At 38.6% G+C, this 21,696-nt stretch overlaps 1 protein-coding gene across 1 annotated transcript in view; it reads left to right on the top strand.

The window, feature by feature from the left end:
- LOC121516988 (potassium voltage-gated channel subfamily KQT member 2-like) overlaps positions 1 to 21,696 on the top strand; it is a 55,170-nt gene that overhangs the window by 14,408 nt on the left and 19,066 nt on the right. Inside the window, exons 2-8 of the mRNA XM_041798462.1 lie at positions 14,921 to 15,011; positions 15,101 to 15,227; positions 15,592 to 15,767; positions 18,646 to 18,771; positions 18,879 to 18,989; positions 20,488 to 20,583; positions 20,695 to 20,789. Coding sequence (XP_041654396.1) covers positions 14,921 to 15,011; positions 15,101 to 15,227; positions 15,592 to 15,767; positions 18,646 to 18,771; positions 18,879 to 18,989; positions 20,488 to 20,583; positions 20,695 to 20,789 — 822 coding nt within the window. The remainder of the gene's footprint in view (positions 1 to 14,920; positions 15,012 to 15,100; positions 15,228 to 15,591; positions 15,768 to 18,645; positions 18,772 to 18,878; positions 18,990 to 20,487; positions 20,584 to 20,694; positions 20,790 to 21,696) is intronic.

The raw sequence follows: 21,696 nt of genomic DNA, 5'->3' as shown, positions 1-21,696 counted from the left end.
TCACTCCTGTATGTATTTACACAAGATGAGTGCCCCAGAAAGTCATCATCACTCTCAAACATCCCTGGAGGATGTTCACAGAGGGGCCGCCCGCTGCAGTGCTGGCACATGGTCTTCACAGGCTGTATTTGCTCTGTGTAAAAAATCCTCTTCTGCTCTCCTTGAATTGGTAGCGGTCTAAATTTAGCGTGATGAGTACGTCTGGATAGCCGGTGTTGTGCTGAGCGGGGCAAATCAATGTTTCTTTATCTGCAGCTCAGGAGGAAATACAGCCTTCTCTGCTTCAACAACAGACCCCCTCAGCTTGATTGATCAACACTCACGTTCCCACTGATGTTGTCTGGGCCCCTCGGGCAACAAGTGGGTGCTTTATGTGTTGCTGCCCGTGGCTGTTTGATGATTGCAGAATGGATCTGATGTTCACACTAAGTGGCGATCCACAGGAGATGGCGTGAAAATAGAAAAGTGGCATGTGTGGTTGTGGCCGCTGAGGTCTTTGGGTAGTGAAACATCCATCTTTGTAACCCAGAGAACAAAAGATTGCTGTATTTATATGTCCACACCCTATTTTAAATGTCAAACCATTGTCCAAGATATTAAATGAAATACAGCCCAAATTCCAAAATAGTTGGGACAAAATGTAATTAAAACAGAATGCAATGATTTGAAAATCTCATGAACCCATTTTTTATTCACAATAAAACTTAAACAACTTATCAGATGTTGAAACTGAGACATTTCACAATTTCATGAAAAATATCTCATTTTGAATTTGATGTCTGCAGCAGCACATCTCAAAAAAGTAGGAACGGGGCAATTAAAGGCTGGAAAAGTAAGAGGTACCAATAAAAAACAGCTGTAGGAGCATTTTGTAACTAATTAAATTAATTGGTAACAGGGCAGTAACATGACTGGGGTAAAAAGGAGCATTTTAGAGTCTATCCGAAGTAAAGGTAGGCACCAATTTGCAGAAAACTGAGCCTCAAAATTGTGGAACAATTTCAGAAAAATGTTCCTCAATGTAAAACTACAAAGGCTTTGAATATCCCACCATCTACAGTGCATAATATCATCAAATGATTCAGAGAATCTGGAGATATCTCTGAGCATAAATGACAAGGTCAAAGGTCAATATTTGATGCTGGTGATCTTCAGGCGGTTAAAAACAGGCACGATTCTGTACTGGAAATCACAGGCATAGGCTCAGGAACACTTCCATAAACTGTCTGTCAACACAGTTGGCCGTGTCATCCACAGATGCAAGCTAAAGCTTTATCGGCAAAAAAGACATATGTGAGCATTATTCAGAAATGCCACCATCTTCCCTGGGCCAAGCTCATTTAAAATGGATTGAGGGGAAACGGAAAACTGTTCTGTGGTCAGATGAATCAAAATTTGACATTCTTTTGGAAACCATGGATGCCGTGTCCTGCAGACTAAAGAGGAGAGGGACCATCAGGCTTGCTATCAGCGCACAGTTCAAAAGCCTGCATCTCTGATGGTATGGAGTTGCATTAGTTGCCTATGATGTGTGCAGCTTGCACATCTGGGAAGGCATTATCAATGCTGACAAGTATAAAAAGGTTTTAGAGCAACATATGTTCCCTTCCAGGCAACCTCTTCATTTGGTAAGTCCTTGCATATTTTAGCAAGATAATGCTAAACCACTTACCACATCCATCACAACAGCATGGCCTCACAGCAGAAGAATCTGGGTGCTGAACTGGCCTGCCTGCAGTCTGGACTTTTCATCAGTGGAAAACATTTGGTGCTAACCTGGCACACCAGATGGATTTGTTTCACACATCCATCTGGAAAACCACTCATACACAGCGTTTGGGAAAGGGCAGAGCCCTTGAAAAAACTCAGAGGGTGATTGGATGAACATTCTGTCTGTCACATCTTTAAGGGCCAATCAGAGCAACAAAACACGTGACATAGCTTCCAGAGAGCTGCGCCTCTACCAAAGGCGTAAACTCCATTAGAGCTGCATAACGCAAAACATGGTGACTGTAGACATGTCAATGCACGACTTTTGTCATTTTTTGAAAAGAAAACAACTCACTGCTATTCTTTGTTCTTCTTTTAATAAAGACTTGTCAAGTTCTGACAAAAGTGGCGCTTTAGCAGCATCCACACTACTGTCTTCTGCCATTACTGCACCGGCCTCTTGTTGCTGCTTGCTTATGTCACAACTCTGCTGCGCCCAAAAGTACTGCCCCTTGACGCTGATTGGTCCTGTCACTTTCTAACCAGGCCCAAACGGTTCAGACAGGAGCTCTGCAAGATGGATTCGCCAGTGAGAAACAAGGAAATGGGCGTATCCATCTGCTTTGCAAGGTTATTTGGAGCATCATGCAATGAAAAATCCAGCAAAGAAGACCTGGGACTCTTCAGCAGCTAGAATCCTACATCAGACAAGAAAGAATGGGACAACATTCCTCTCTAAAAACTGCAGCAACTGGTCTCACTTCCCAGACATTTACAGACTGTTGTTAAAAGAAGAGGGGATTCTACTTAATAGTAGAAGTGGCCCTGTCCCTACTTTTTTTAGTGTGTTGCTGCCATCAAATTCACAATGAGCTGATATTTTTCCTGAAAGTGTCTTTTGACTTTTAATGTTTTCATATTTTGATATTATTTCCTGTTTTATTATGTAGGTATCCTTTTGGTCCTGAATTCTTTCTGCGTTAATCTTCAGCACTTCTTGTTTTTTCTCATTTGTTGTCCATTTCCCAATGTATACTTCCTGTCTTTGTGTGTTTCCCTCCAGTTTGATTGAGCACAGCGGGCATCAGTGACAACAGAATGCCAATAATTAAGCCGGAAACAGAATAAAGAAGGATCTGGGGTGGAGGAGGGTTGCAGAAAAGCAGCTTGCAGAGGGAGCAGCAAAGCACAGCCAGACTAAAGCAGAACAAGAAATGTTCAGTCTTGTTTTGCACAAAAAGGCACAAAAAGGAGACATGCTCATTTGGAAGTACAATTTTCTTGACAAAATAAGTAGATGTTGAAGTAATAATATGATGCTTGTGGCTTACTGAGAAGAAAAGTACCTGGGGAAAAACATCCCTTAACCCAGATACTGTGGCAACGCCCACTTCCACATACAGTCTATGCACCAAACTTTGTTGGATTGCCAAATTAATCTGATGACTGTAGTGCTTCAGAACGCTTCCACATTTACATAGTTGCACAGTCACTGTGGTCGATGTAAATCTAGACATGCTGCCCTGTCCAAACACCAGATAATATCCATTAGAAATGGTCGTGACCGCTGCCCTCTTTTCTTTGTACTCTCATGCCAACACCTCATGCATATTTGACCATTCCTCCTCGCTGCTCTGTGTGTCCACAGGCAGCGTGATGGGGAGGTATAAATGAATCTTTGCAGGCTCCACTCTTCTGACGGTGAGGCAGAGAGGAAAGGCGAGTAGCTGTAAAAGCTAATTGTTTGACTGCTCCAGGAGGCAGGGTCTGTCCCTCTCCTTTATCAGCCAGTGTCCTCATTAGTAGCTCCTGATGAGCTTGGCAAGGTCGAGTCAGGGAAGTTGCATATGCTGATTAGACTCACACGGCCAGCTTCTTTGTCTACTACACTTCATTTCACTGCTTACATGTACTTAATAGATCTTAAAGAGATCTGCTGTACTGTCCTTTAAGAACAATAGCAGCCTTTTGTCATTTTGAAACTACATGGAGCTGATTACTGGAAGCTAACTCCTTCATTTACATAAACTTGGATGTGTTTTTCAATCTCATAATACTTATTAGATTTGCAAAAAGAATAGGCCTGCAGTGTCTGTTAATGCTTTGTCCTTTGGATGGTGTTAGGACAACTCAATGTGACGGGTCAAAGTCCTACAAATGAAAGATGTGAAGAGTGTGACAGCTTGAAAGATTGACCTAAATATTCCTCCAGGCTACAGACGGGAACATCAGACACCTCAGTGGCCATGACGCACTTTTTTCCTGGACATGAGGCTGAAGGCAAGTGATTCCCTTAAAGCTCCAAAGATTATTTAAAGGTGACACATCATACCCTTTTCCACTTTTAACCACAGTCCCCTGTGGTCTACATGAAACATCTGTGCTGTACTTTGGTCAAAGTATAATATAAATCAACCCCCAGAAGAGGCGTTTGACCTCTTTGATCTCTTTAAATGTCTTCTCTACCACGAACTGTGTCTGCAGACAGTCGCTAAAGCCAGATGTACACTGTGCAACTTCATCTGATTCCACCACAAATTCTGAGTTGTATGACTCACTTTAGATCATGAGTTAGATCAATTAGATCATGAGTTGATTGTTGTGCTGTGTACAGGCAGTTATGATGGCTGACCACGCCCCAACTTAAGCCTGCCTAGCTGCTCCCAACTGGTTGGATGGATTTCTGGCATGTCTGATATTTTTGTCTCCACACCTTCCCACTGTGAGAGCAGAACCACAAGCAGAATCCTCAACTTTGGGGTATTTTTTTACTTTGTAAACTGTCAGAAGACAGCATCTTAAATCATCATGACAACAGCAGGAATGACCCTCTAATGCCCTCCTACCCCTACTGGGATAGAGAGAGAGAGATAGCGGTAAAGAGAGTGTGAGCGAGGATATGTATAGATACGACTTCAGCCTAAATGTATGGGACACTTCTTCAAAGCAAACTCCACAGACTTTTGTCCCAACTTCACTTGTACAGTGTACGACCATCGGACCTTTTAATGTGAGTGCATAAATCATGCACGATGGTATTAGCTGACATAACACCAAGACTGTCATAGAGTTGGTTTGAAATTGCTCTGTGTATGCCCTGGTTATTGTTGCTAACATTGTTAGCAACATTAAAAAAACAGACGATCCGATTTTCATCCCAGGGCTGCAAAAAAGGATGTCCTGGAGGGAGATCGACTGATCCCCAACTTGTTGCTGTGCAGCTGCAGAGTCATGTGACTGGGATCATGCTTTTGATTTAGTCCAACATCAGCTTTGTCAGCCGCAACTTGTTCTAAACGCGGATAAAAACTAAACTCATGTTCTTTATATCCATAAGAGCAGCTACAAGCACACTGTCTGAGAAAATAGTTGCTAAATATGATCAAGAAATCGAGTTGGCATCTTCTTTGAAATATTTAGGGTTTTGTAATGGGATTTTAGCTCCTTTGTCTCACCTCTTTCCCCCAACACCCCCCACCGTTCTCTTTTCTATGGAGCCTACCCTCTCACAGACATGGGAAAACGATAGGGCTAGGAAGGTGTCGACTTCACTGCATATATAAATACGAAGCAACAAAAGGTGACTATGCTAGTTCCTGACTAGGTGTTAATCCTAGACAATGACTGAATCAAAAGGCCCTTTTGTATTTTAAATTGTGATGTCCAGAACCCTGGAAACAAAGCCCTGTGCTGGTGTGGATTTTTCCCAGACAGAGGGGTGTCAAGCATACCTTGGGGGGGGGGGCGTTTCCTCAAGCATAAATGTTCTAGTCTCCCCAGGTTCTGGGTCTTTTGCTGCATACTGACCGCTCGTGTGTGTGTGTGCTGATTGACCTTTCTTGCAAGAAATAAAAGCTTCATCTGCTGGCAGAAGTCCATATTTCATTTGTTCACCAGCAGTAGAGAAAAACTGCAACAACAGTTGTTAGAAAACTTCAAGGTTCTTTCAAGGAGCATATTTATTTATTTTTTATTTAAATGTATTTTACCAGGAAAGCCTCATTGAGATTACAAATCTCATTTACAAGAGTTTCCTGGCCATGTTGCTAAAAAAACTGAAGGTTTTGCTTGACTTCTACTGCAGAAACTAGTCCTACTTTTCCTTTTATGCCATATAGAGCCTTTTTGAGTCTACATTTTTACCTGCTCTTGATTATAGCGATGTTTTACTTCTGCTCAGATTCTTCATATGTGACAGTGTGTAACAAGGAGCTCTGAGATTTATCACAAACTGTGGATTTCTTACCTGCCATTATACTTAATATTCTAAAACACGTCATCTTAGACTTTTTAAAATTTATAAAGCCAATCTAGGGAAAAATACTACCTTTCTTTCCTTTTAATATTGAAGGATGGATTACAAAACTTGCGTTCGTTTGACTTTGTGCTGTTTGTTGTTCCCAAAGCCCAAACTGAGTTGAGAAAGAGGGTTTTTGGATTTTCTGTTTCTTTTTCTTGGAACAATCTCCAGACTAATTTTAAACTGCAAAACTTGCTGACTCTGAACAGTTTGAAATGTTTAGTAAAAATTCTTGAATCCAAACCCTTCAAATGGCAGTGTTTTAACTGATGATTATTGTCGTTCATATATAATGTGTACCGCATGATTATGAGTGAATTTGTTAATGAAACTGTGTATTGCTGTCATTCTTGGTGAGGTCTCCCTTGAAAAAGAGATCTCTGATGAATGGGACTAACGTGGCAAAATAAAGGTTAAATAAATAAATGCATTTTTAAAAAGGTTCAAGCAGAAACATGAATGAAACACTTTTTAACAAGAAAGCTTATAAGACATAATAACTTCAACTACAAAAGTATCATCTGTGGAAAAGAAAACTGGAGTGTGTTGTGACAGTTTGCTGTGTATGAGGCGGATGCAGAGGAAGGGTGCAACAGATTTGTGGATTTGGGAACGTTTGTACTTACATGCAGCCTAAAGGTTGTGTTCAGACTCAGCTTGAGACATGCTCGGGACATTAGTATCATGTCGAAAATTGAAAACACAACCCCACCTCTGTCATCTTACTGGTGCTATGAGGGAAAAAAAGAACTTGTAGCACAGAACAATTTTCTTCCAGCATATGTGACATACATGTCGCATTGTTCAGCCTTATCTAAATGAAGAATTTTCTCTTGACATGTCACTGCCATTTGCGTTATTTTGCACAGGCTTTGCACAGGCACTTACAATTCTGGTCAAATATTTATTGCTTTAACCTTTATAAACTCTTTCCTACTGAAGGTAATGTTGCTGCAGGCAATAAATAAATTCTTATAAGGAAGGAATTTTATGTTTTTTTTGGAAGAAAATAAAAGAGTTCTAAAAAGCCACGCCCCTATGACATCGGGACATATCACCAGTTAATCTAACACCAGTTAAACTGCTACACTGGGGCTTCTCTGTGTTGGCACTGCTAGCTAATGCTTAGATCAAGCATTAACCATCCATGGTATCAATATTATATGATAATAGCAAAGTGCACTGACTTAGACTGTATTATAATATTGTTTTATTCATTAGAACAAGTGATTTGAAGACTCAGTGTGTTTTCACCTGTGATGAGGGTGGAGGGGCATTTATCTCAGGATTCCTTCATCTGTTTGTTTGATTGATTGTGAAGCCCTGGTGGCAGAATTGACATCATGTTTTTTTAAGTATATGTTTTATTTTAATGGATGACTGTGATGATGGGCACACATCATATAGTGCTGCAGAAGGAGATGATTACTTTAATTGGCCAGATCTGTACTGACTCTTATTCCACTTTACAAGAGAAGACTTTCAGAATCTCTTATAGATGTAATGATACCAAGTTGATTTCAGGCAAATATATGAAAAAGCTTTCTCTGTGAATGCAGAGCTCTGTTGACTGCTGTAACTATCAATGATGCATGAGAAGCAAGAAAACACACATACTGTACAGTAAAAGTAAGAGTGAGTGACCTAAATCTGAACCAGCATCTCTGAATGCCAAACCTGGTTAAACTATATCTTTATAAACCACTGTGCTGTTTGTTGGCATGTCTGTATGTCTGGTGTAGAACGATAAAAACATAAAGAATCAGCTGATCTATCATTGCTGCATAACTGGGGCTCTGCAGCTTTATCCTGATTGGCTGAGAGCCAGCGGCTGCTGCCAAGAGTTTGATGTGGCCAAACAGAAACTGCAGCAGCAGAAAAAAAGGGAAATCAGGTGAGCTGCAGTGAGCTCGAATAAAATTTACTGATTGTAAAGGCAGTGTGAGGAGGATTGATGAAGACTGATCAGGTCTACTGAAGAAAAATGGAAAGTGAAAGCTTGATAATGGCTGTGAAAAATCCAGAGCTACTATGAACTGAATTGATCCAGTCCAGGAATAAATACTTCCCTGAGAAGACAAAATATCTGAATATAGACTGAGGACCAGAATAGTATCTACAAGCCATTCCATTATTCTAGCATTTTATTTCCTCTTAGTGACCTTCCTCAGACAGATAACCATCCACCCTGATTTAGATTTAACTAGTAACTGTTCATATAAAAGTGGAAGGCTTCAAGACCGTTTTTAGATTTTGTAAACAACCAAGATGGCTTCCGTTCACTGCATCAGTGTTGGTAGGTAATAGCTAACCTAACAGGCCTCAGCTATATGACCCACCACTTGAAAACCACTGCTCTAGCTCACAGAAGAACTATAGGCTTCAATTAAAACTGTTCCACAAACACAAACTGTCTTCCATAAATCTTTAAAGATAAAGAAGAACATAAAGGATACCTACAGTCTAATGATGTTTATAAGCTTATCTTATGATACCATCATGATGCAACCACAGAGCTTACTCACTCTCTGCTTCACTCTCCTTGAGCTCACGATGTACCTTTGCTTTCCTGTCACACACCTGCTCTGTGCCTCTCCTCTCCTCCTCCACATGTAGCTGCATACAGAATCAGACCACGTCTGCTCTGGAGACTGCAGAGGCTTTACAACTTTCGCAGCATCTTGTCTGACAGCTTTTTCTTTTGTTTATTTCCTTTTGGGTGATTTTAATCTGCATATCCTATTGATTGTTTCTGCTGTCTCCAGACGCCTTCACTTTCTCAGCAGGAGCAGAGTGGGGAGGGGAGGGGTGTAAACCATCAACGGGCCACTGCTCTACTGGCTGGTGATTATCAGAAGAAAAAAAAATTATTGCAGCCCTAAAGTTTGTGGCCCACTTGGAAAGTCCCCAATATGTTAGATTGGCCGCCCTGACTCTGTGGCTGTTTGTCTCAATCTCTCAGCTCAGACCCTGACAGAGAATGGATCACTGGGCCTTATCCTGTGCAACAAAGTCCATATTATCAGTCCACTGTATCTTTATGATCAATGTTGCTGCATCTTTTGAAATCTTGCATTTCACTGTGTTGGATTGTATCACAGTTGCTCTCTCCATTAGCTCTGCTTGGAAACCGCCCAGTAGATGTTTTCTAGAGAAGTCCCTAAGGTGTACCCTGCTGTGCCTCTTCCTCTTTACATCACATGTCAGCTTTAATCCAGTTACATGTCTGCTGACAGCACCAGTCATGCTACTTGAAGGTTTTTCAACGTAAATGATTTTATTCATACTTCATTTGACCTTCAATCACACCAAGCTACTGAAAAACCTTGAGCATCACTTTACTTTTGACCTTTGTCATTCACTTCAAAAAAAAGTTTGCATGACCATTAAGAGCAATAATGAAACTCCAAAATATTGCTTTTAGTTATTTTGACAGATTTGCAGAAGGCCATGATTCAAAGTAAGTGAATGGTTACCTTTGCAATACTCAGAGCATTTTTCATAGAAATCAAGAACTTTATTTTTTATATTTTTAATTATTTGTGCTGAAGAAAAATGTATTGTTACATATAAGGAGTAGGGTTGTCTGTAAAAATGCATAAACATGACGTGATTGTGGTTCATAGTTGATGATTTTTTTTTAATGCATTACTGTCATGCTTTGTTTTTAGAGAGGTTGTGGTAGAATGGGATTGACTGAGTGGATGCCAATACCAGCTGATCACAGAGCAGGAAAATGGAGACATGAATGAGTGATGGAGAATGAACAGGAATGGAAATGAAACATTTTTCCTGTTTGAACTTATGCTAATGTGGCATCGGGCACTGAAAAAGACTTGACAATATTAGCCCCACCTTTATTTTTAATTAAATTAATCAACTTATTAAGTAATTAATTAAGGTTACACTGAACAGAAAACTTTACTCAGTAACACACCTGTTAATTTTCTGGACCTGCAACCTCTAATGTGTGTGCTGCATACCTGGTTAACAGAGAGGTCAGTAGAGGGCGCTCTTTACACAGGGCAGGAGCTCTCAACAGTAGAGGAAGTTATGTGTTTGTGGTGAGAGAGTTCAACTAGGCAGGTAATGCAGAGCTATTCTGATTATTAACAGATAAGCTGACTGTAAACATGATTCTGGTATTATAATGACAGAGGTAAACACTAGTGGTGACGTTAGGTAAAGTTTGCGTTTATATTTCCAACATGCAGAGACCTTAAAGTCGACAGCTTTATGAGTTGCTTAGCTTCAGTTAGAACAGTAGATGACTCAGATAAACTCAGTTTTGTGTTATCTATCACTGCAGAGGGTGACTACGTTTACTTGGAAACTGTGCTGAACATTACAGAGTAAAGGAAAAGCTTAGTAAACACGAGCTAAATGCTAACGCGATGCTAACCGCGATTAGCGTGCTAATGCTAATTCAGCAGCTAGTTAAGCTGTTATTTCCCAAAGCACACTGAAAGTATGTCTTTCAAAATATGGGCACACTCAATGTTTTGTTTAAGTATTTTTGATTTGTTCTCTGTAAACTGATTTAAGAGAGGTGGTGATTTAAATTGTTGAGCTTTTATGTAGAAGACTGGTAAATGTTTTTATTCATGTTTAACGTTTCTGGGTCATTCAAAAGTGTTACAAAGGTTAAATGGTGATTGGTGCCCTCATTTTCATCTGGTAGGCGGCAGCAGCCCTCCAACAGCCTGTCACTCAGGTGAAGTCATTGTCACCCAATCACCAGTTCCCATCCTGAGTAGGGAGTAAGCTTGTCGCTTCCCCAGGTAACTGTGCTGGCTTGCTTGTTAGCTTCTACCCTCCAGGCTACACAAATACTATCTACTTGCCAGGCAGTCCTTTGATTTTAGATATTTTTTTGGCATCTAGGCATAATTAGTGCTTTACTTCCAGGCTGCCTGTGTAGCTGTAGATAACTGTAAGGCACAGGGATAAGTATCAAAATCTGGTACTGACATGGTACCAGTACCAACACATCTGGTACCTACCGGACCGAATCACAGCACAGATATTGATACTACATTTTGATACCCCACCACTCCAAATGAATAGCAAGAAAATCATTATGGAATATGTGTGATTTATGTGTTAAGTTACACTAGTTTCCTTTACATGTCCCATATTCCACTGACATCTTATAAGGATATTTCTTTGACTCATTTATGATGCCCAGACAGCTTCTAGTCACCTGCTGACTTTCAACACACTTTGTTCCTCTCTAAAGTATCAATTCAGGTACTTTTTACAGTGTTGGGGAAAAAATCCAAATGATACCCATTCCTAGTACGGCAGCTAGGTATATTTACTACTTTCCTTCCAGGTGACACCTATAGTAGCTACCAACTAGGCAGGCCCTTGGCACCTTTCAGTTATTCTCAACCAGCAGGCTGACTGGGTAGCTAGTACACAAACACAGCCTGGAAGGTAAGTGCTTGCTATGTCTAACTGCCTTACAGCTTTGCACAACCAACTTATGCCTAATATAGAAGCTTGCAAGCAAAATAGCATAGTTGTTTGGGGAGGTGGCAAGTCACTTCCTCGATATGATGGTGACTGGTGATTGGATGATAGGTTATGGCCATGACTGTACCTGATTGGAAAGCCTTTGGAAGGTGGGATGTGCCTTCCAGGCAGCCGCTGCCTTCCAAGCAAAGTTCAGGCCACAAATCACCATCAAACGTTAAAAAGACAAGTTAATAAAATGACTAGGATTTACATGGTTCATAAGTTAAACATGTTAACTTGAGGATAATGAATTTCAAAGCTAAGGAGAAAATCTTTAACATGTGGATTTGTATACAAATAGTAATTTGCTTAAATAGTATTTTTATTTGGCTTTGTCAAGGAAACATATGTCATTGTCAAGTTATTGTTTTTTATTGCTGAATATGGAGTAAATATGCACATTTAAACCTGTAAAGTTATCAGTATGTGGTCAGAGAGTTCAAGTGCACACAGAACAGAGTGCTTCTGTTTTCATAATCATGCTGCTGTGATGACTTCCACTGAAGGCAGATCATCTTGTTTGGACTGAGATGATTTTTGTGTTCTTGTGGGTTCCTGAGAAATGCTTCTCACTAGGCCGACAAATAGTCTCACTTTGTTTACTGATGTGCGGTGTCTGCTGATGGTCGTCCATGTTCTACGCTCACAGGTTATTGGATTGTCAGTTTTGTGTCTACTTCAGAGGAAAATCTTTGCTTAAGTGAGCGTTAACTTTTCTTAGTTGTGTCTACTTCCCTGCATTAGCTCTTCCTTTAGTCTTACTTAGTCCTGATTCACTTATTTACTCTTTCCATCTGAGCCGCAGCAGTTTGGCTTGTTTCCACTAATAAAGGCACTGCCGCTGTTTGCAGCTGTAATTATTCATTCTGTCTCTACTTAGGCCTTAGATACAGATCAGCAGATGGTTCATTATTCTATCCCAGCCATCACAGCAGCTGAATATTAAACCTGCTCTGGAAATTTCCTCAAGAGCGGGCTCATTTCCATTGGATATTAGGACACCAGTTTGTCTTTGGTTTGATGGACTGACGCGTCTTTACTTATAATTCAGACGATGGCTGCAGCCTGCTCAGCACACCAAATACACAACATGTGGTTTCCTGAATATAATTAATGTTAGAGCTGTATCTACGCTGCAGACATTTTTAGTGTTGTCTGTTTTAAAATGTAAACCCCTCCTTTTTAAGATGGTTTACCTGTTTTTGTAATATTGACATTGTAGACAGTCCCATTGCACTGAAACACAAATTTCAGCAAGTAGCCAATGATAAGAACTGCAAAAAATTTTCAATCTGCCTGAAAGCTTTTTGCCAAACCCATTTCTGCTCCTTAGAAAGTAAAAGCATAAAAGTTAAAAAATCAAAGAAAAAAACAATATTTCAAATTTAGATTTTGAAATAGTAAATCATAATTATGAGAAAGAAATCCTTAATTATCAGTTAGATTATTAATTTGATGAGAAAATGATGGCATAATAAAAAGTCATTAAAAGTCATATTGAGAAAAACATGAAACTGTAAAGTTTGAATACAAAACTGAGGTAAAAAACTCAATTATATAAACAATCAAAATTATGATATTTGAAGTCATAATAATGAGGACAGAAGTCAAAATTATGATAGTAAGCCATATTTCTGAAATAATTTAATAATTTGTCATCATAGTAATGATTTTTTATATCCCTATCCTAACTTGCTATTTAAAAATTTTGACTTTTTTTAACTCATAACTTTAGATTTCTGCAGTTTTGACTTCTTATGTCATCATTTTGACTTTAAATCGAAAAATTTCCACTTTTTATCTCATGATTTTCATTTTTCTTTCAAAATTCCGAATTTTAAAATTTCATCCCTTAATTTTGACATTTTATTTCTGAATTTTGATGTCTTATTTGTGAATTTTCTTTTACTTTTAATCTTATTATTTGGATTTTTAAGATTTTAACTTTTTATCTCATGATTTTGACTGAAGATACTTATATTTTTTAAAATAGTAACTTATGTTTTAAAAAATTCTTATTGTAAGAAAATTGAAATGGGCTTCCATAGATTGGTTCAGGACTACAGAGGCAAGTGTTAGCTGCAGATCAGTTGTACATGCCTTAATATTAATAAAGAGCATCTTTGTAAGGCCCATTCACTGTTACTTTAAGGGGCCCATCCATTTACCTGTGCAGGCCAGCTATGAATGACATAAATCTTGAGTAGTAAAATTTTCATAGGCTTGGAGCTTTAAGTACACACAATCCTAGATTCCAGGATAGTCTAGTATGGATCCTCTTATCTGATTGTTGCACATTTTTCAGTTTGTGAGCTTGCTCTTTTGTGACCCCACCTTATTTTTCAGAGTCATTGCCATTTGTGTAAATAGATTAGTACTATTTTGTAATTTTTTTTAATGTTTATGGGTCCATAATAATAATAACATAATAATCATCTGTAGTACAGAATCCCTAATGTCATCAGCGGGACATCTGCTGTCCACTTTTGTGAGTGGAATTGAGGGAGTCACATGACAGAAAGAGGCTAATTAGTGCACATTTGCATCAGTTAATGTAAACTATCTAAAACCATCTTAATCTACCTACATACAAATCTGCCCACATCCTCGCATAATTTATTTTATAGTTACAATCATGTCTATTCAGCATCCTTACATCATTTGCACATCTTGCAACCATACTGTCAACACACATGGACTTATACTAAAAAAGATTAACAAAACCTTTTGTACTTCTTCAGTTATATTTATTTTATATGTATTTAGTGATCAATTTCTATATGTTGAGCAAAGCTAACCAGAGTCAAATCCTTTGTTACTTGGTCAGTAAAGCTGGTTCTGATAGGTTGAATGTGGCCTAGAATAAGTTTATTACCAGAAATAAGATGAAATAAGAAATAAGATGAAAACATACACTGAAATTTAAGCTTCTGCACTCTAACCCCCAGGCTCTCCTTTAAAAATCACACTTTCCCTCTAAAAGCCCTTTTAGGACAGTCAACATGTTTAAAAATATTAAACGTGAATAAAAAAAACTTTTTTTCTTTTGATCCTTAACTCCAGTTCTCATCATGTATAGTAAATGTGAATTCATTTTCATAATTAATCCTCTAAATGCCAGTTTATTGACATAATGCCACTTTTTTCACAAAAAAATAATTATTATTAGTTATGGATTATCAGTTTGGGATATGTCATTGATTAGCAACAACACTGATTTTGACAGACTTTTACTTTTTGTGCAGTTACAAAAAAAAAAGTAAACACTCACACTTTCCCTCTAAAAGCCCTTTTAGGACATTGGATATATTTAAGAATGCACCTTTAACAAGGAAATTCTCTGAATAAAAACAGTAACCATTCATGTACCTTTTCTCTTTTCTCTTGCAGCTTCCTCTTGGTCTTCTCCTGTCTCATCCTTTCAGTCTTTGCTACCATCAAAGAGTTCAAAAACAGCTCAGAGAGTGCCTTGTACATCCTGGTAGGTATCGTGTTTATTAGCTGTAAACCTGTCCTCTCTGTGCATTTATCTAATAGATTAAACGTCATTGTTTATGGCTCATTCTGCAGGAAATTGTGACCATTGTGGTGTTTGGAGTAGAGTACATAGTGAGGATATGGGCTGCCGGCTGCTGCTGTCGCTACAGAGGATGGAGAGGGAGGCTAAAATTTGCCAGAAAGCCTTTTTGTGTCATAGGTGAGAAAACAGGGACATGTGTCCTTGCTGGCTGTTATTTCTCTAACCTTGTTCTCTCATACATAAGCAATTTTTCCCCTTTCTATCATTTTTAAAAGCTAGAGTCTTTGAATAAAGGTGTGATAGCATTCATTGAGGTTCTTTAATGTCATGCTTGAGACTAAATGTGAACATTCATGACCTCTAATGTATTTGCCTCTATAAGTAAATGAGGCACCCTTCGTATAGCGCATATAACCCTTCTCATGTTTCACAGTTAAGTGTCGGTAATCCAGCCTGATTAGATCAAGGCTATACTATCTCATGCTTTCCTGGCTGCTCAGTACATGTGAGTTTCTATGATTGGGTTTTCCTCTCTGTGCAGACATCATGGTGCTGATTGCCTCAGTGTCCGTGCTAGCTGCTGGATCTCAGGGCAATGTTTTTGCCACCTCGGCCATCAGGAGTTTAAGGTTTCTGCAGATCCTTCGCATGCTGCGTATGGACCGCCGAGGAGGCACCTGGAAGCTGCTCGGATCTGTCGTCTACGCCCACAGCAAGGTAATCTTAAAGTCATTATTGTCAGTTTTTATGTCGAAGTTTACTTAGAGTTATTTTTCTCAGTTTATTGTGCCAGAGTATAGTACAATATTGCAGTATAAGGTTTTTGATATTATCTAAAATGCACTGTGGTTGAATTTACGAGACTAAACCTCCCAGGCTAATGAAACAGTGTTTATCATTATTTCCCAATTAGAACTGCATTCATAATTCTTTAGCATTAAAAAGGCCTTATAAGATGAATACGTCACTGTGTGTTTATGCCACAGTCTTTTGAAACGCTGCTGTTGGCTTCCTTATTTTTCAAAAAAATGTGTCTGCTGCAACAAAGTTGTGTATTTTGATACAACCTTTAATAAGCCTTTAAATAATATGTAGTGCCTGAAAGACAAAACCCAGGGAAAAAGTGCAGTTTACAGCCTTGATGCACGATTTGTGCATTTATTCATTAACAATGACTGAATTCACCTCCTTCAGTTGTATTCACTGTAGTACTCTTTTCCATTTCCCCTAAGTTAGAAAATACATTCACAATCCCAATTCCAAAAAAGCTGGGGCACTTTGTAACATGTAGATAAAAACAGAATGCAGTCATTTCTAAATCTCATAAACCCATATTTTATTCACAAAAGAAAATTAAAATCATATCAGATGATGAAACTGAGCCATTTTGAATTTAATGGCAGAAACACATATCAAAAAAGTAGAGACAGGGCCACGCTTACTATTGTATAGCATCTATTCTTCTTTTAACAACAGTCTGTAAACATCTGGGAAGTGAGGAGACCAGTTCCTGGAGTTTTGGGACAGGAATGTTTTCTCATTCTTGTCTGATGCAGGATTCTAGCTGAGTCCTGGGACCTCTTTGCTGAATTTTAAGTTTTAGGATGCCCCCGATGTTTACTCTTCTACTGTGAAGCCATGCTGTTGTGGTGGATGTGGTTTAGCATTGAAAGAGAGGTTGTCGTAATGGGAGCATATATTGCTCTTAAACCACTACATACCATGCAGCATTGATGGTACCTTTCCAGATGTATAAACTGCCTGCCAGTAGCAGTAATTCAACCCCATACTGTGAGAGATGCAGGCTTTTGAACGGTGCACCAATAATAAGCTGGATGGTCCTTCTCTTAAGTGCACAGGACATGGTGGCTGTGGTTTTCAAAGAGCCTTTCAAATTTTGATTCTCCTGACCACAGAAAAGTTTTCCATTTTGCCTCAGTCAGTTTCAAATAAACTTTGAACCAGAGGAGCCAGCCACGTTCTGGATCGTCTTTACCTATGGCTTCTTCTTTGCTTGATACAGCTTTAACCCTTTAACTCCTGAGTTTCTGGACCCTTTTTATTTAACCATAAAAGGTCCAGTAAATGTCCTGTGAGTTAGTGTTTTTTTCCATTTATCCACAATACTTAGAAGTTGAATCTATGGAAATTATTTACATTTTACTGGATGTTAAAAGTGTTTTAACAGTTGAAAATGAAGAATTACAACAAGTGGGAGACTTTATGCTAGATTTTTAGTAAGAAAAGGTGAAATTATGGTAACCACATGCTGGCTTTGAAGTACAATTTCTCAGCTTTCAAAGACTGTTTGATTTTTTCTGATAACACAAACAGTCATGTAATTATAGTAATTTAAAGTGAGCATGTCATCAGCAACGTGCTAGGTTTTAAAGGGTTAAACCAATTTGTGATTGGCAGACATTGATTTCTGAAGGTCTCCCTGAGCCCATGCAGGGATTCCCTGAACAGAATCATGACTGTTTTTATTTCAGTGTCATTTGAAGGCCCGAAGATCACCAGCATCCAACATTGAATCTTTTGATGATATTATATAGTTGTAAATTAGACTGTGGGATACTCAAAGTCAAGTTTACACTATGGAACATTTTTCTTAAATTGTTCCATATTTTTTAGAAGTTTTTCTCAGATTGGTCAGCCCCTGCCCATCTTTACTTCTGAGGGACTCTGCCACTCTAAAATGCTCCATTTATACCCAATGATCCATCACCAATTAACCTCTTTGGTTGCTAAATGCCCCTGCAGCTGTTTTTCATTAGCACCGCTTCTCCAGCCTTTGTTAGCCCCGTCCCTACTTTTTTGAGATGAGTTGCTGCTATCAAATTCCAAATTAACTAACATTTTTAATGAAATGGAAAAATGGCTCAGTTTCAATGTCTGATATGTTGCTTATGCTCTATTGTAAATAAAATGTGAGATTTGACAATCATTGCATTCTGTTTTTGTTTACATTTTACACAGCGCCCCAACTTTTTTGGAAATGCAGTTGTAGATGTGAACTAATTGCAGTCCTTAATTGACCAATGGGCCAAAATAAAAGCAACCAGGGTGCAACACATTAACACTTTAATAATAAACACAGAGAAACTGACATAGTTACAACAGATGAGTAACTATCTGTTAATTATCATTCACTCACCTTCACATGGGGTTAAAGCTGTAAGACTTCCAGTCATTGGTGCATCTTTTTGACTTTCCAGCCAACTCCCTTCCTGTCATGCTGAGGAAAAGACATTTCTCTGTTTGACTTTAATGAGCTTTCAAATAGAATTATTTGCATACACTAATAAGCTATGGGAAGTACACAACTGTCTGTCTGTGTTTGTGTGTGAGGTTTTAAGAGAGAAAGGGAGGGTGTGTGCAGCAGGAGTGGAGTCGAGGGAAATAAAAATGTTTATGAAATACTTGGTTTGCCGCAGAGGCCATCCGTCTCACACAATCATGTCCAATATTATTACAGACTAACCATTTTTTCACAAATTTGCGGAGGTTATATCCCCACGCCCTGCAGCATCCTGGATGACACTTTATTACTTTGCATTCCCTGGTGCTGATTGTATTGGTTTTTTCTCTGCAGGAGCTCATCACTGCGTGGTACATCGGCTTCCTGTGTCTCATCCTGGCTTCATTTCTGGTCTATTCTGTGGAGAAGGAGTCCAATGATGAGTTTGAGACGTATGCTGATGCTCTTTGGTGGGGTCTGGTAAGACACAGGCAGTAAAAACCTCGTAACCTTTATTTCTATGCTCAATATCTAGAGCCTGCACCAAATGACTCATATCAAGTGACTTTGATGCATCTTTTCTCCAGATCACTCTCACCACTATTGGTTATGGGGATAAGGTGCCAAAGACCTGGAATGGACGCTTGTTGGCAGCCACATTCAGCATGATTGGGGTGGCCTTCTTTGCGCTTCCTGCTGTAAGTATGAGACATAAGTGTCTGTACACCGGCTCATCAACACGTAAGCACACTGCATCTCAGGTTCATGTTGAGTTAGTGAGGTCTAACAAGCTTTGTCTATTATATTTGGTGGACTTTGCAGCAATACTCTTTCTAATTTAAGTTTAACGGTGGGTAAAGTGGGTAAATATTTATGGAGCCAATTATTTAACGTGACATATTTTTATTTAAGTGTCATTACTTGTAGAAATCTGTTTCACTTTACATTAAAGAGATTTTTTGTTAACCCTTTAAAGCCTGAATACACAAATTATAGCCAGAAAGTTCACATGTTTTGGAACTGAAATGTTTATTTCACTTTCTACTGAAATAAAAATAAATAAATAAATAAAAATTTCCATAAAATTTAACATATATGTTTTTTGTATCTCATTTAATACATTGGGTGTTTTGGTAACTGATAATCCACTTGAGAACATTTTTATCATTTATCTGATTGCATTGAGAATTTTTTTTTTTGTAATTTATTGATAATATTGATTACATAGAGGTATCATAAAAGTATGTATCAAATATAATACAACAGACTTTAAGGGGTTAACTAAGCCAAACTTTATTGACCATGATTGTTTGATGAAGTCAATAAAAGGGTGGAACATCCAAGGGCTGAAAACTTTAAAAGGCACTGTATAACAACACTGTATTTGTATCTTTAGGGTTAAATTTCTTTCTTTATGCTACACGTTTATAATAATGGGAAAGGTGTAAGTGTGTCCAAAAGCACTGTGTGCTTAGTTTGACCTGAACACTTGAAGAGAAATCGCTCATTGTGAATTTCATTAAATACACCACACCTTCTGTTTTTATGTAATTTCCTCAGTGACAAGGCTTCTCTGTATTAAAAGTATTTCATATACTTTTAGCTGCCTAGACTATTTAATATGTTCAGAGTTATTATGTTGTCACTCAGGTAAAACAAAAGGAAAGTACTCTGAATGAGTCTTTCTGTTCGACCATGTCAGCTAAAAGCTCCCTCTGATTTGTCAGAACTTTATACCCTTTATCAAAAAGCTCTTATCTAGTGATATTATTCCTCCAGTCACTGATATGATGGATTTCTGCCATAGTCGCTAATGTATTTATTTGTTCTATCCACTGATGCATTTGTCAGTTTCTGTTAAATGTTTGGCCTCCTGTGAGATATGAAGATGTCAGAGTCAGCAGTGAGCTCTGAGTAAGCAGTTAACACTTGTTCAGTCTGTCACACTTTAACAAACATCGAATGCTGTAGCAGCACTCAGTGGCTTTTGAGAGATCAGCATTTTCTCTCACCTGTCCCTCAAAGCTTTTTAGACATGCATATTTGAAATATTATGTACTGAAGTGATAGTTTAAAAATCAGATTTGGTATTTGTATATGTTGCTGCTCTCTGCAGTTTCACCCCCAGGCTTGTAGGGGTCAGTAAACACCACTGATCATATTGTGAACTCCGCGTGTCTCTCTTTTTACATTCAGGGAATTCTGGGTTCTGGTTTTGCCCTCAAAGTGCAGGAGCAACATCGGCAGAAACATTTTGAGAAGAGACGTAACCCTGCAGCAGGACTCATACAGGTATGTCTGTTCTCAAGATAGAAAATTAAACCATACACACTTATTTATTTAACTGATATCATCTAGTTTTGTAGTCCTGACATAATCCTGAAAATATTTGTTTCCATTCAGGCTGCTTGGAGGTTTTATGCCACCAACCTTTCCCGTACAGATCTGCTGTGCACCTGGGATTTTTATGAGCAGACTGTAGCCATTCCAATGTACAGGTAAGTGACTGAACCATCAGAATATCCTAGTCTACAGTTTCAATAAAAGCAGCTGTTTTTATCGAATTCCTAAGGGCCAAGTATTGAAAAATGAGTGTATTTGCAGCTTAATTTGTTCTCTGTAATGTGTTTGTGACTTAGTCAAAATGAGTAAAGCTTTTCCACAGCTACATCTTCCTAAATCTTTTATTCACTGGTTTGAGGGGTAGATGTTCAAACTGTTCATTAGTTCCCTCTTCTATAATTGTGATTTTGAACTCACCTAAACTAAAGAAAATAAGTTCTGCAGTTTTCTTTTTTCACACTGCATATTCAACACTCTCATGTCCACTGATTTTTCTTAAAACAATATTTTGTAAATTCAGTTGAACTTAGCACATCTTGCCTCTTGTCTTATGTGCACTTTTAGAGCAAATTATTTCTTCCCTAATGAAAAATAAACCATTGACTTGTGTTTTTGAAATGTTTTTCTATGTCTTCTCTTAAAAAGACTGATATTGGCCTCAGTGAATGAAATTTGCTTAACTCATAAAGATGCAGAGGCTGCATGGTGGTCAGTGTGTAGCCTCTCAACAGGAAGTTTCCTAGTTGATTTATTGCAACCTTGATTTTGATAAATGGAGAGTTTAGAGCAAAGTTTTATTTCAAAAGATGCTCCTGTGATGTAACTTTGCAAAGCAGATGGTACGCCCATTTCCTTGTTTTCACTGGGGAATTTATCTTGATAAGCTCCCATCTGAACCGTTTGGGCCCGGTTAGAAAGTGACAGGACCAATCAGCGATGAGGGGCAGTACTTTCAGGCACGGCAGAGTCATGACGTAAACAAGCAGCAGCAAGAGCTGGTGCAGTTATGGAGGAAGAGCTTAGCATGGCTGCTGCTAAAGCGCCATTTTTATCAGAACTTGA

Source organism: Cheilinus undulatus, linkage group 11 (genome assembly GCF_018320785.1).
Source record: "Cheilinus undulatus linkage group 11, ASM1832078v1, whole genome shotgun sequence".
Classification (NCBI taxonomy): Eukaryota; Metazoa; Chordata; class Actinopteri; order Labriformes; family Labridae; genus Cheilinus; species Cheilinus undulatus.
The sequence above is the reverse complement of the archived record's forward strand: the minus strand, read 5'-3'. Positions and strand labels throughout refer to the sequence as shown.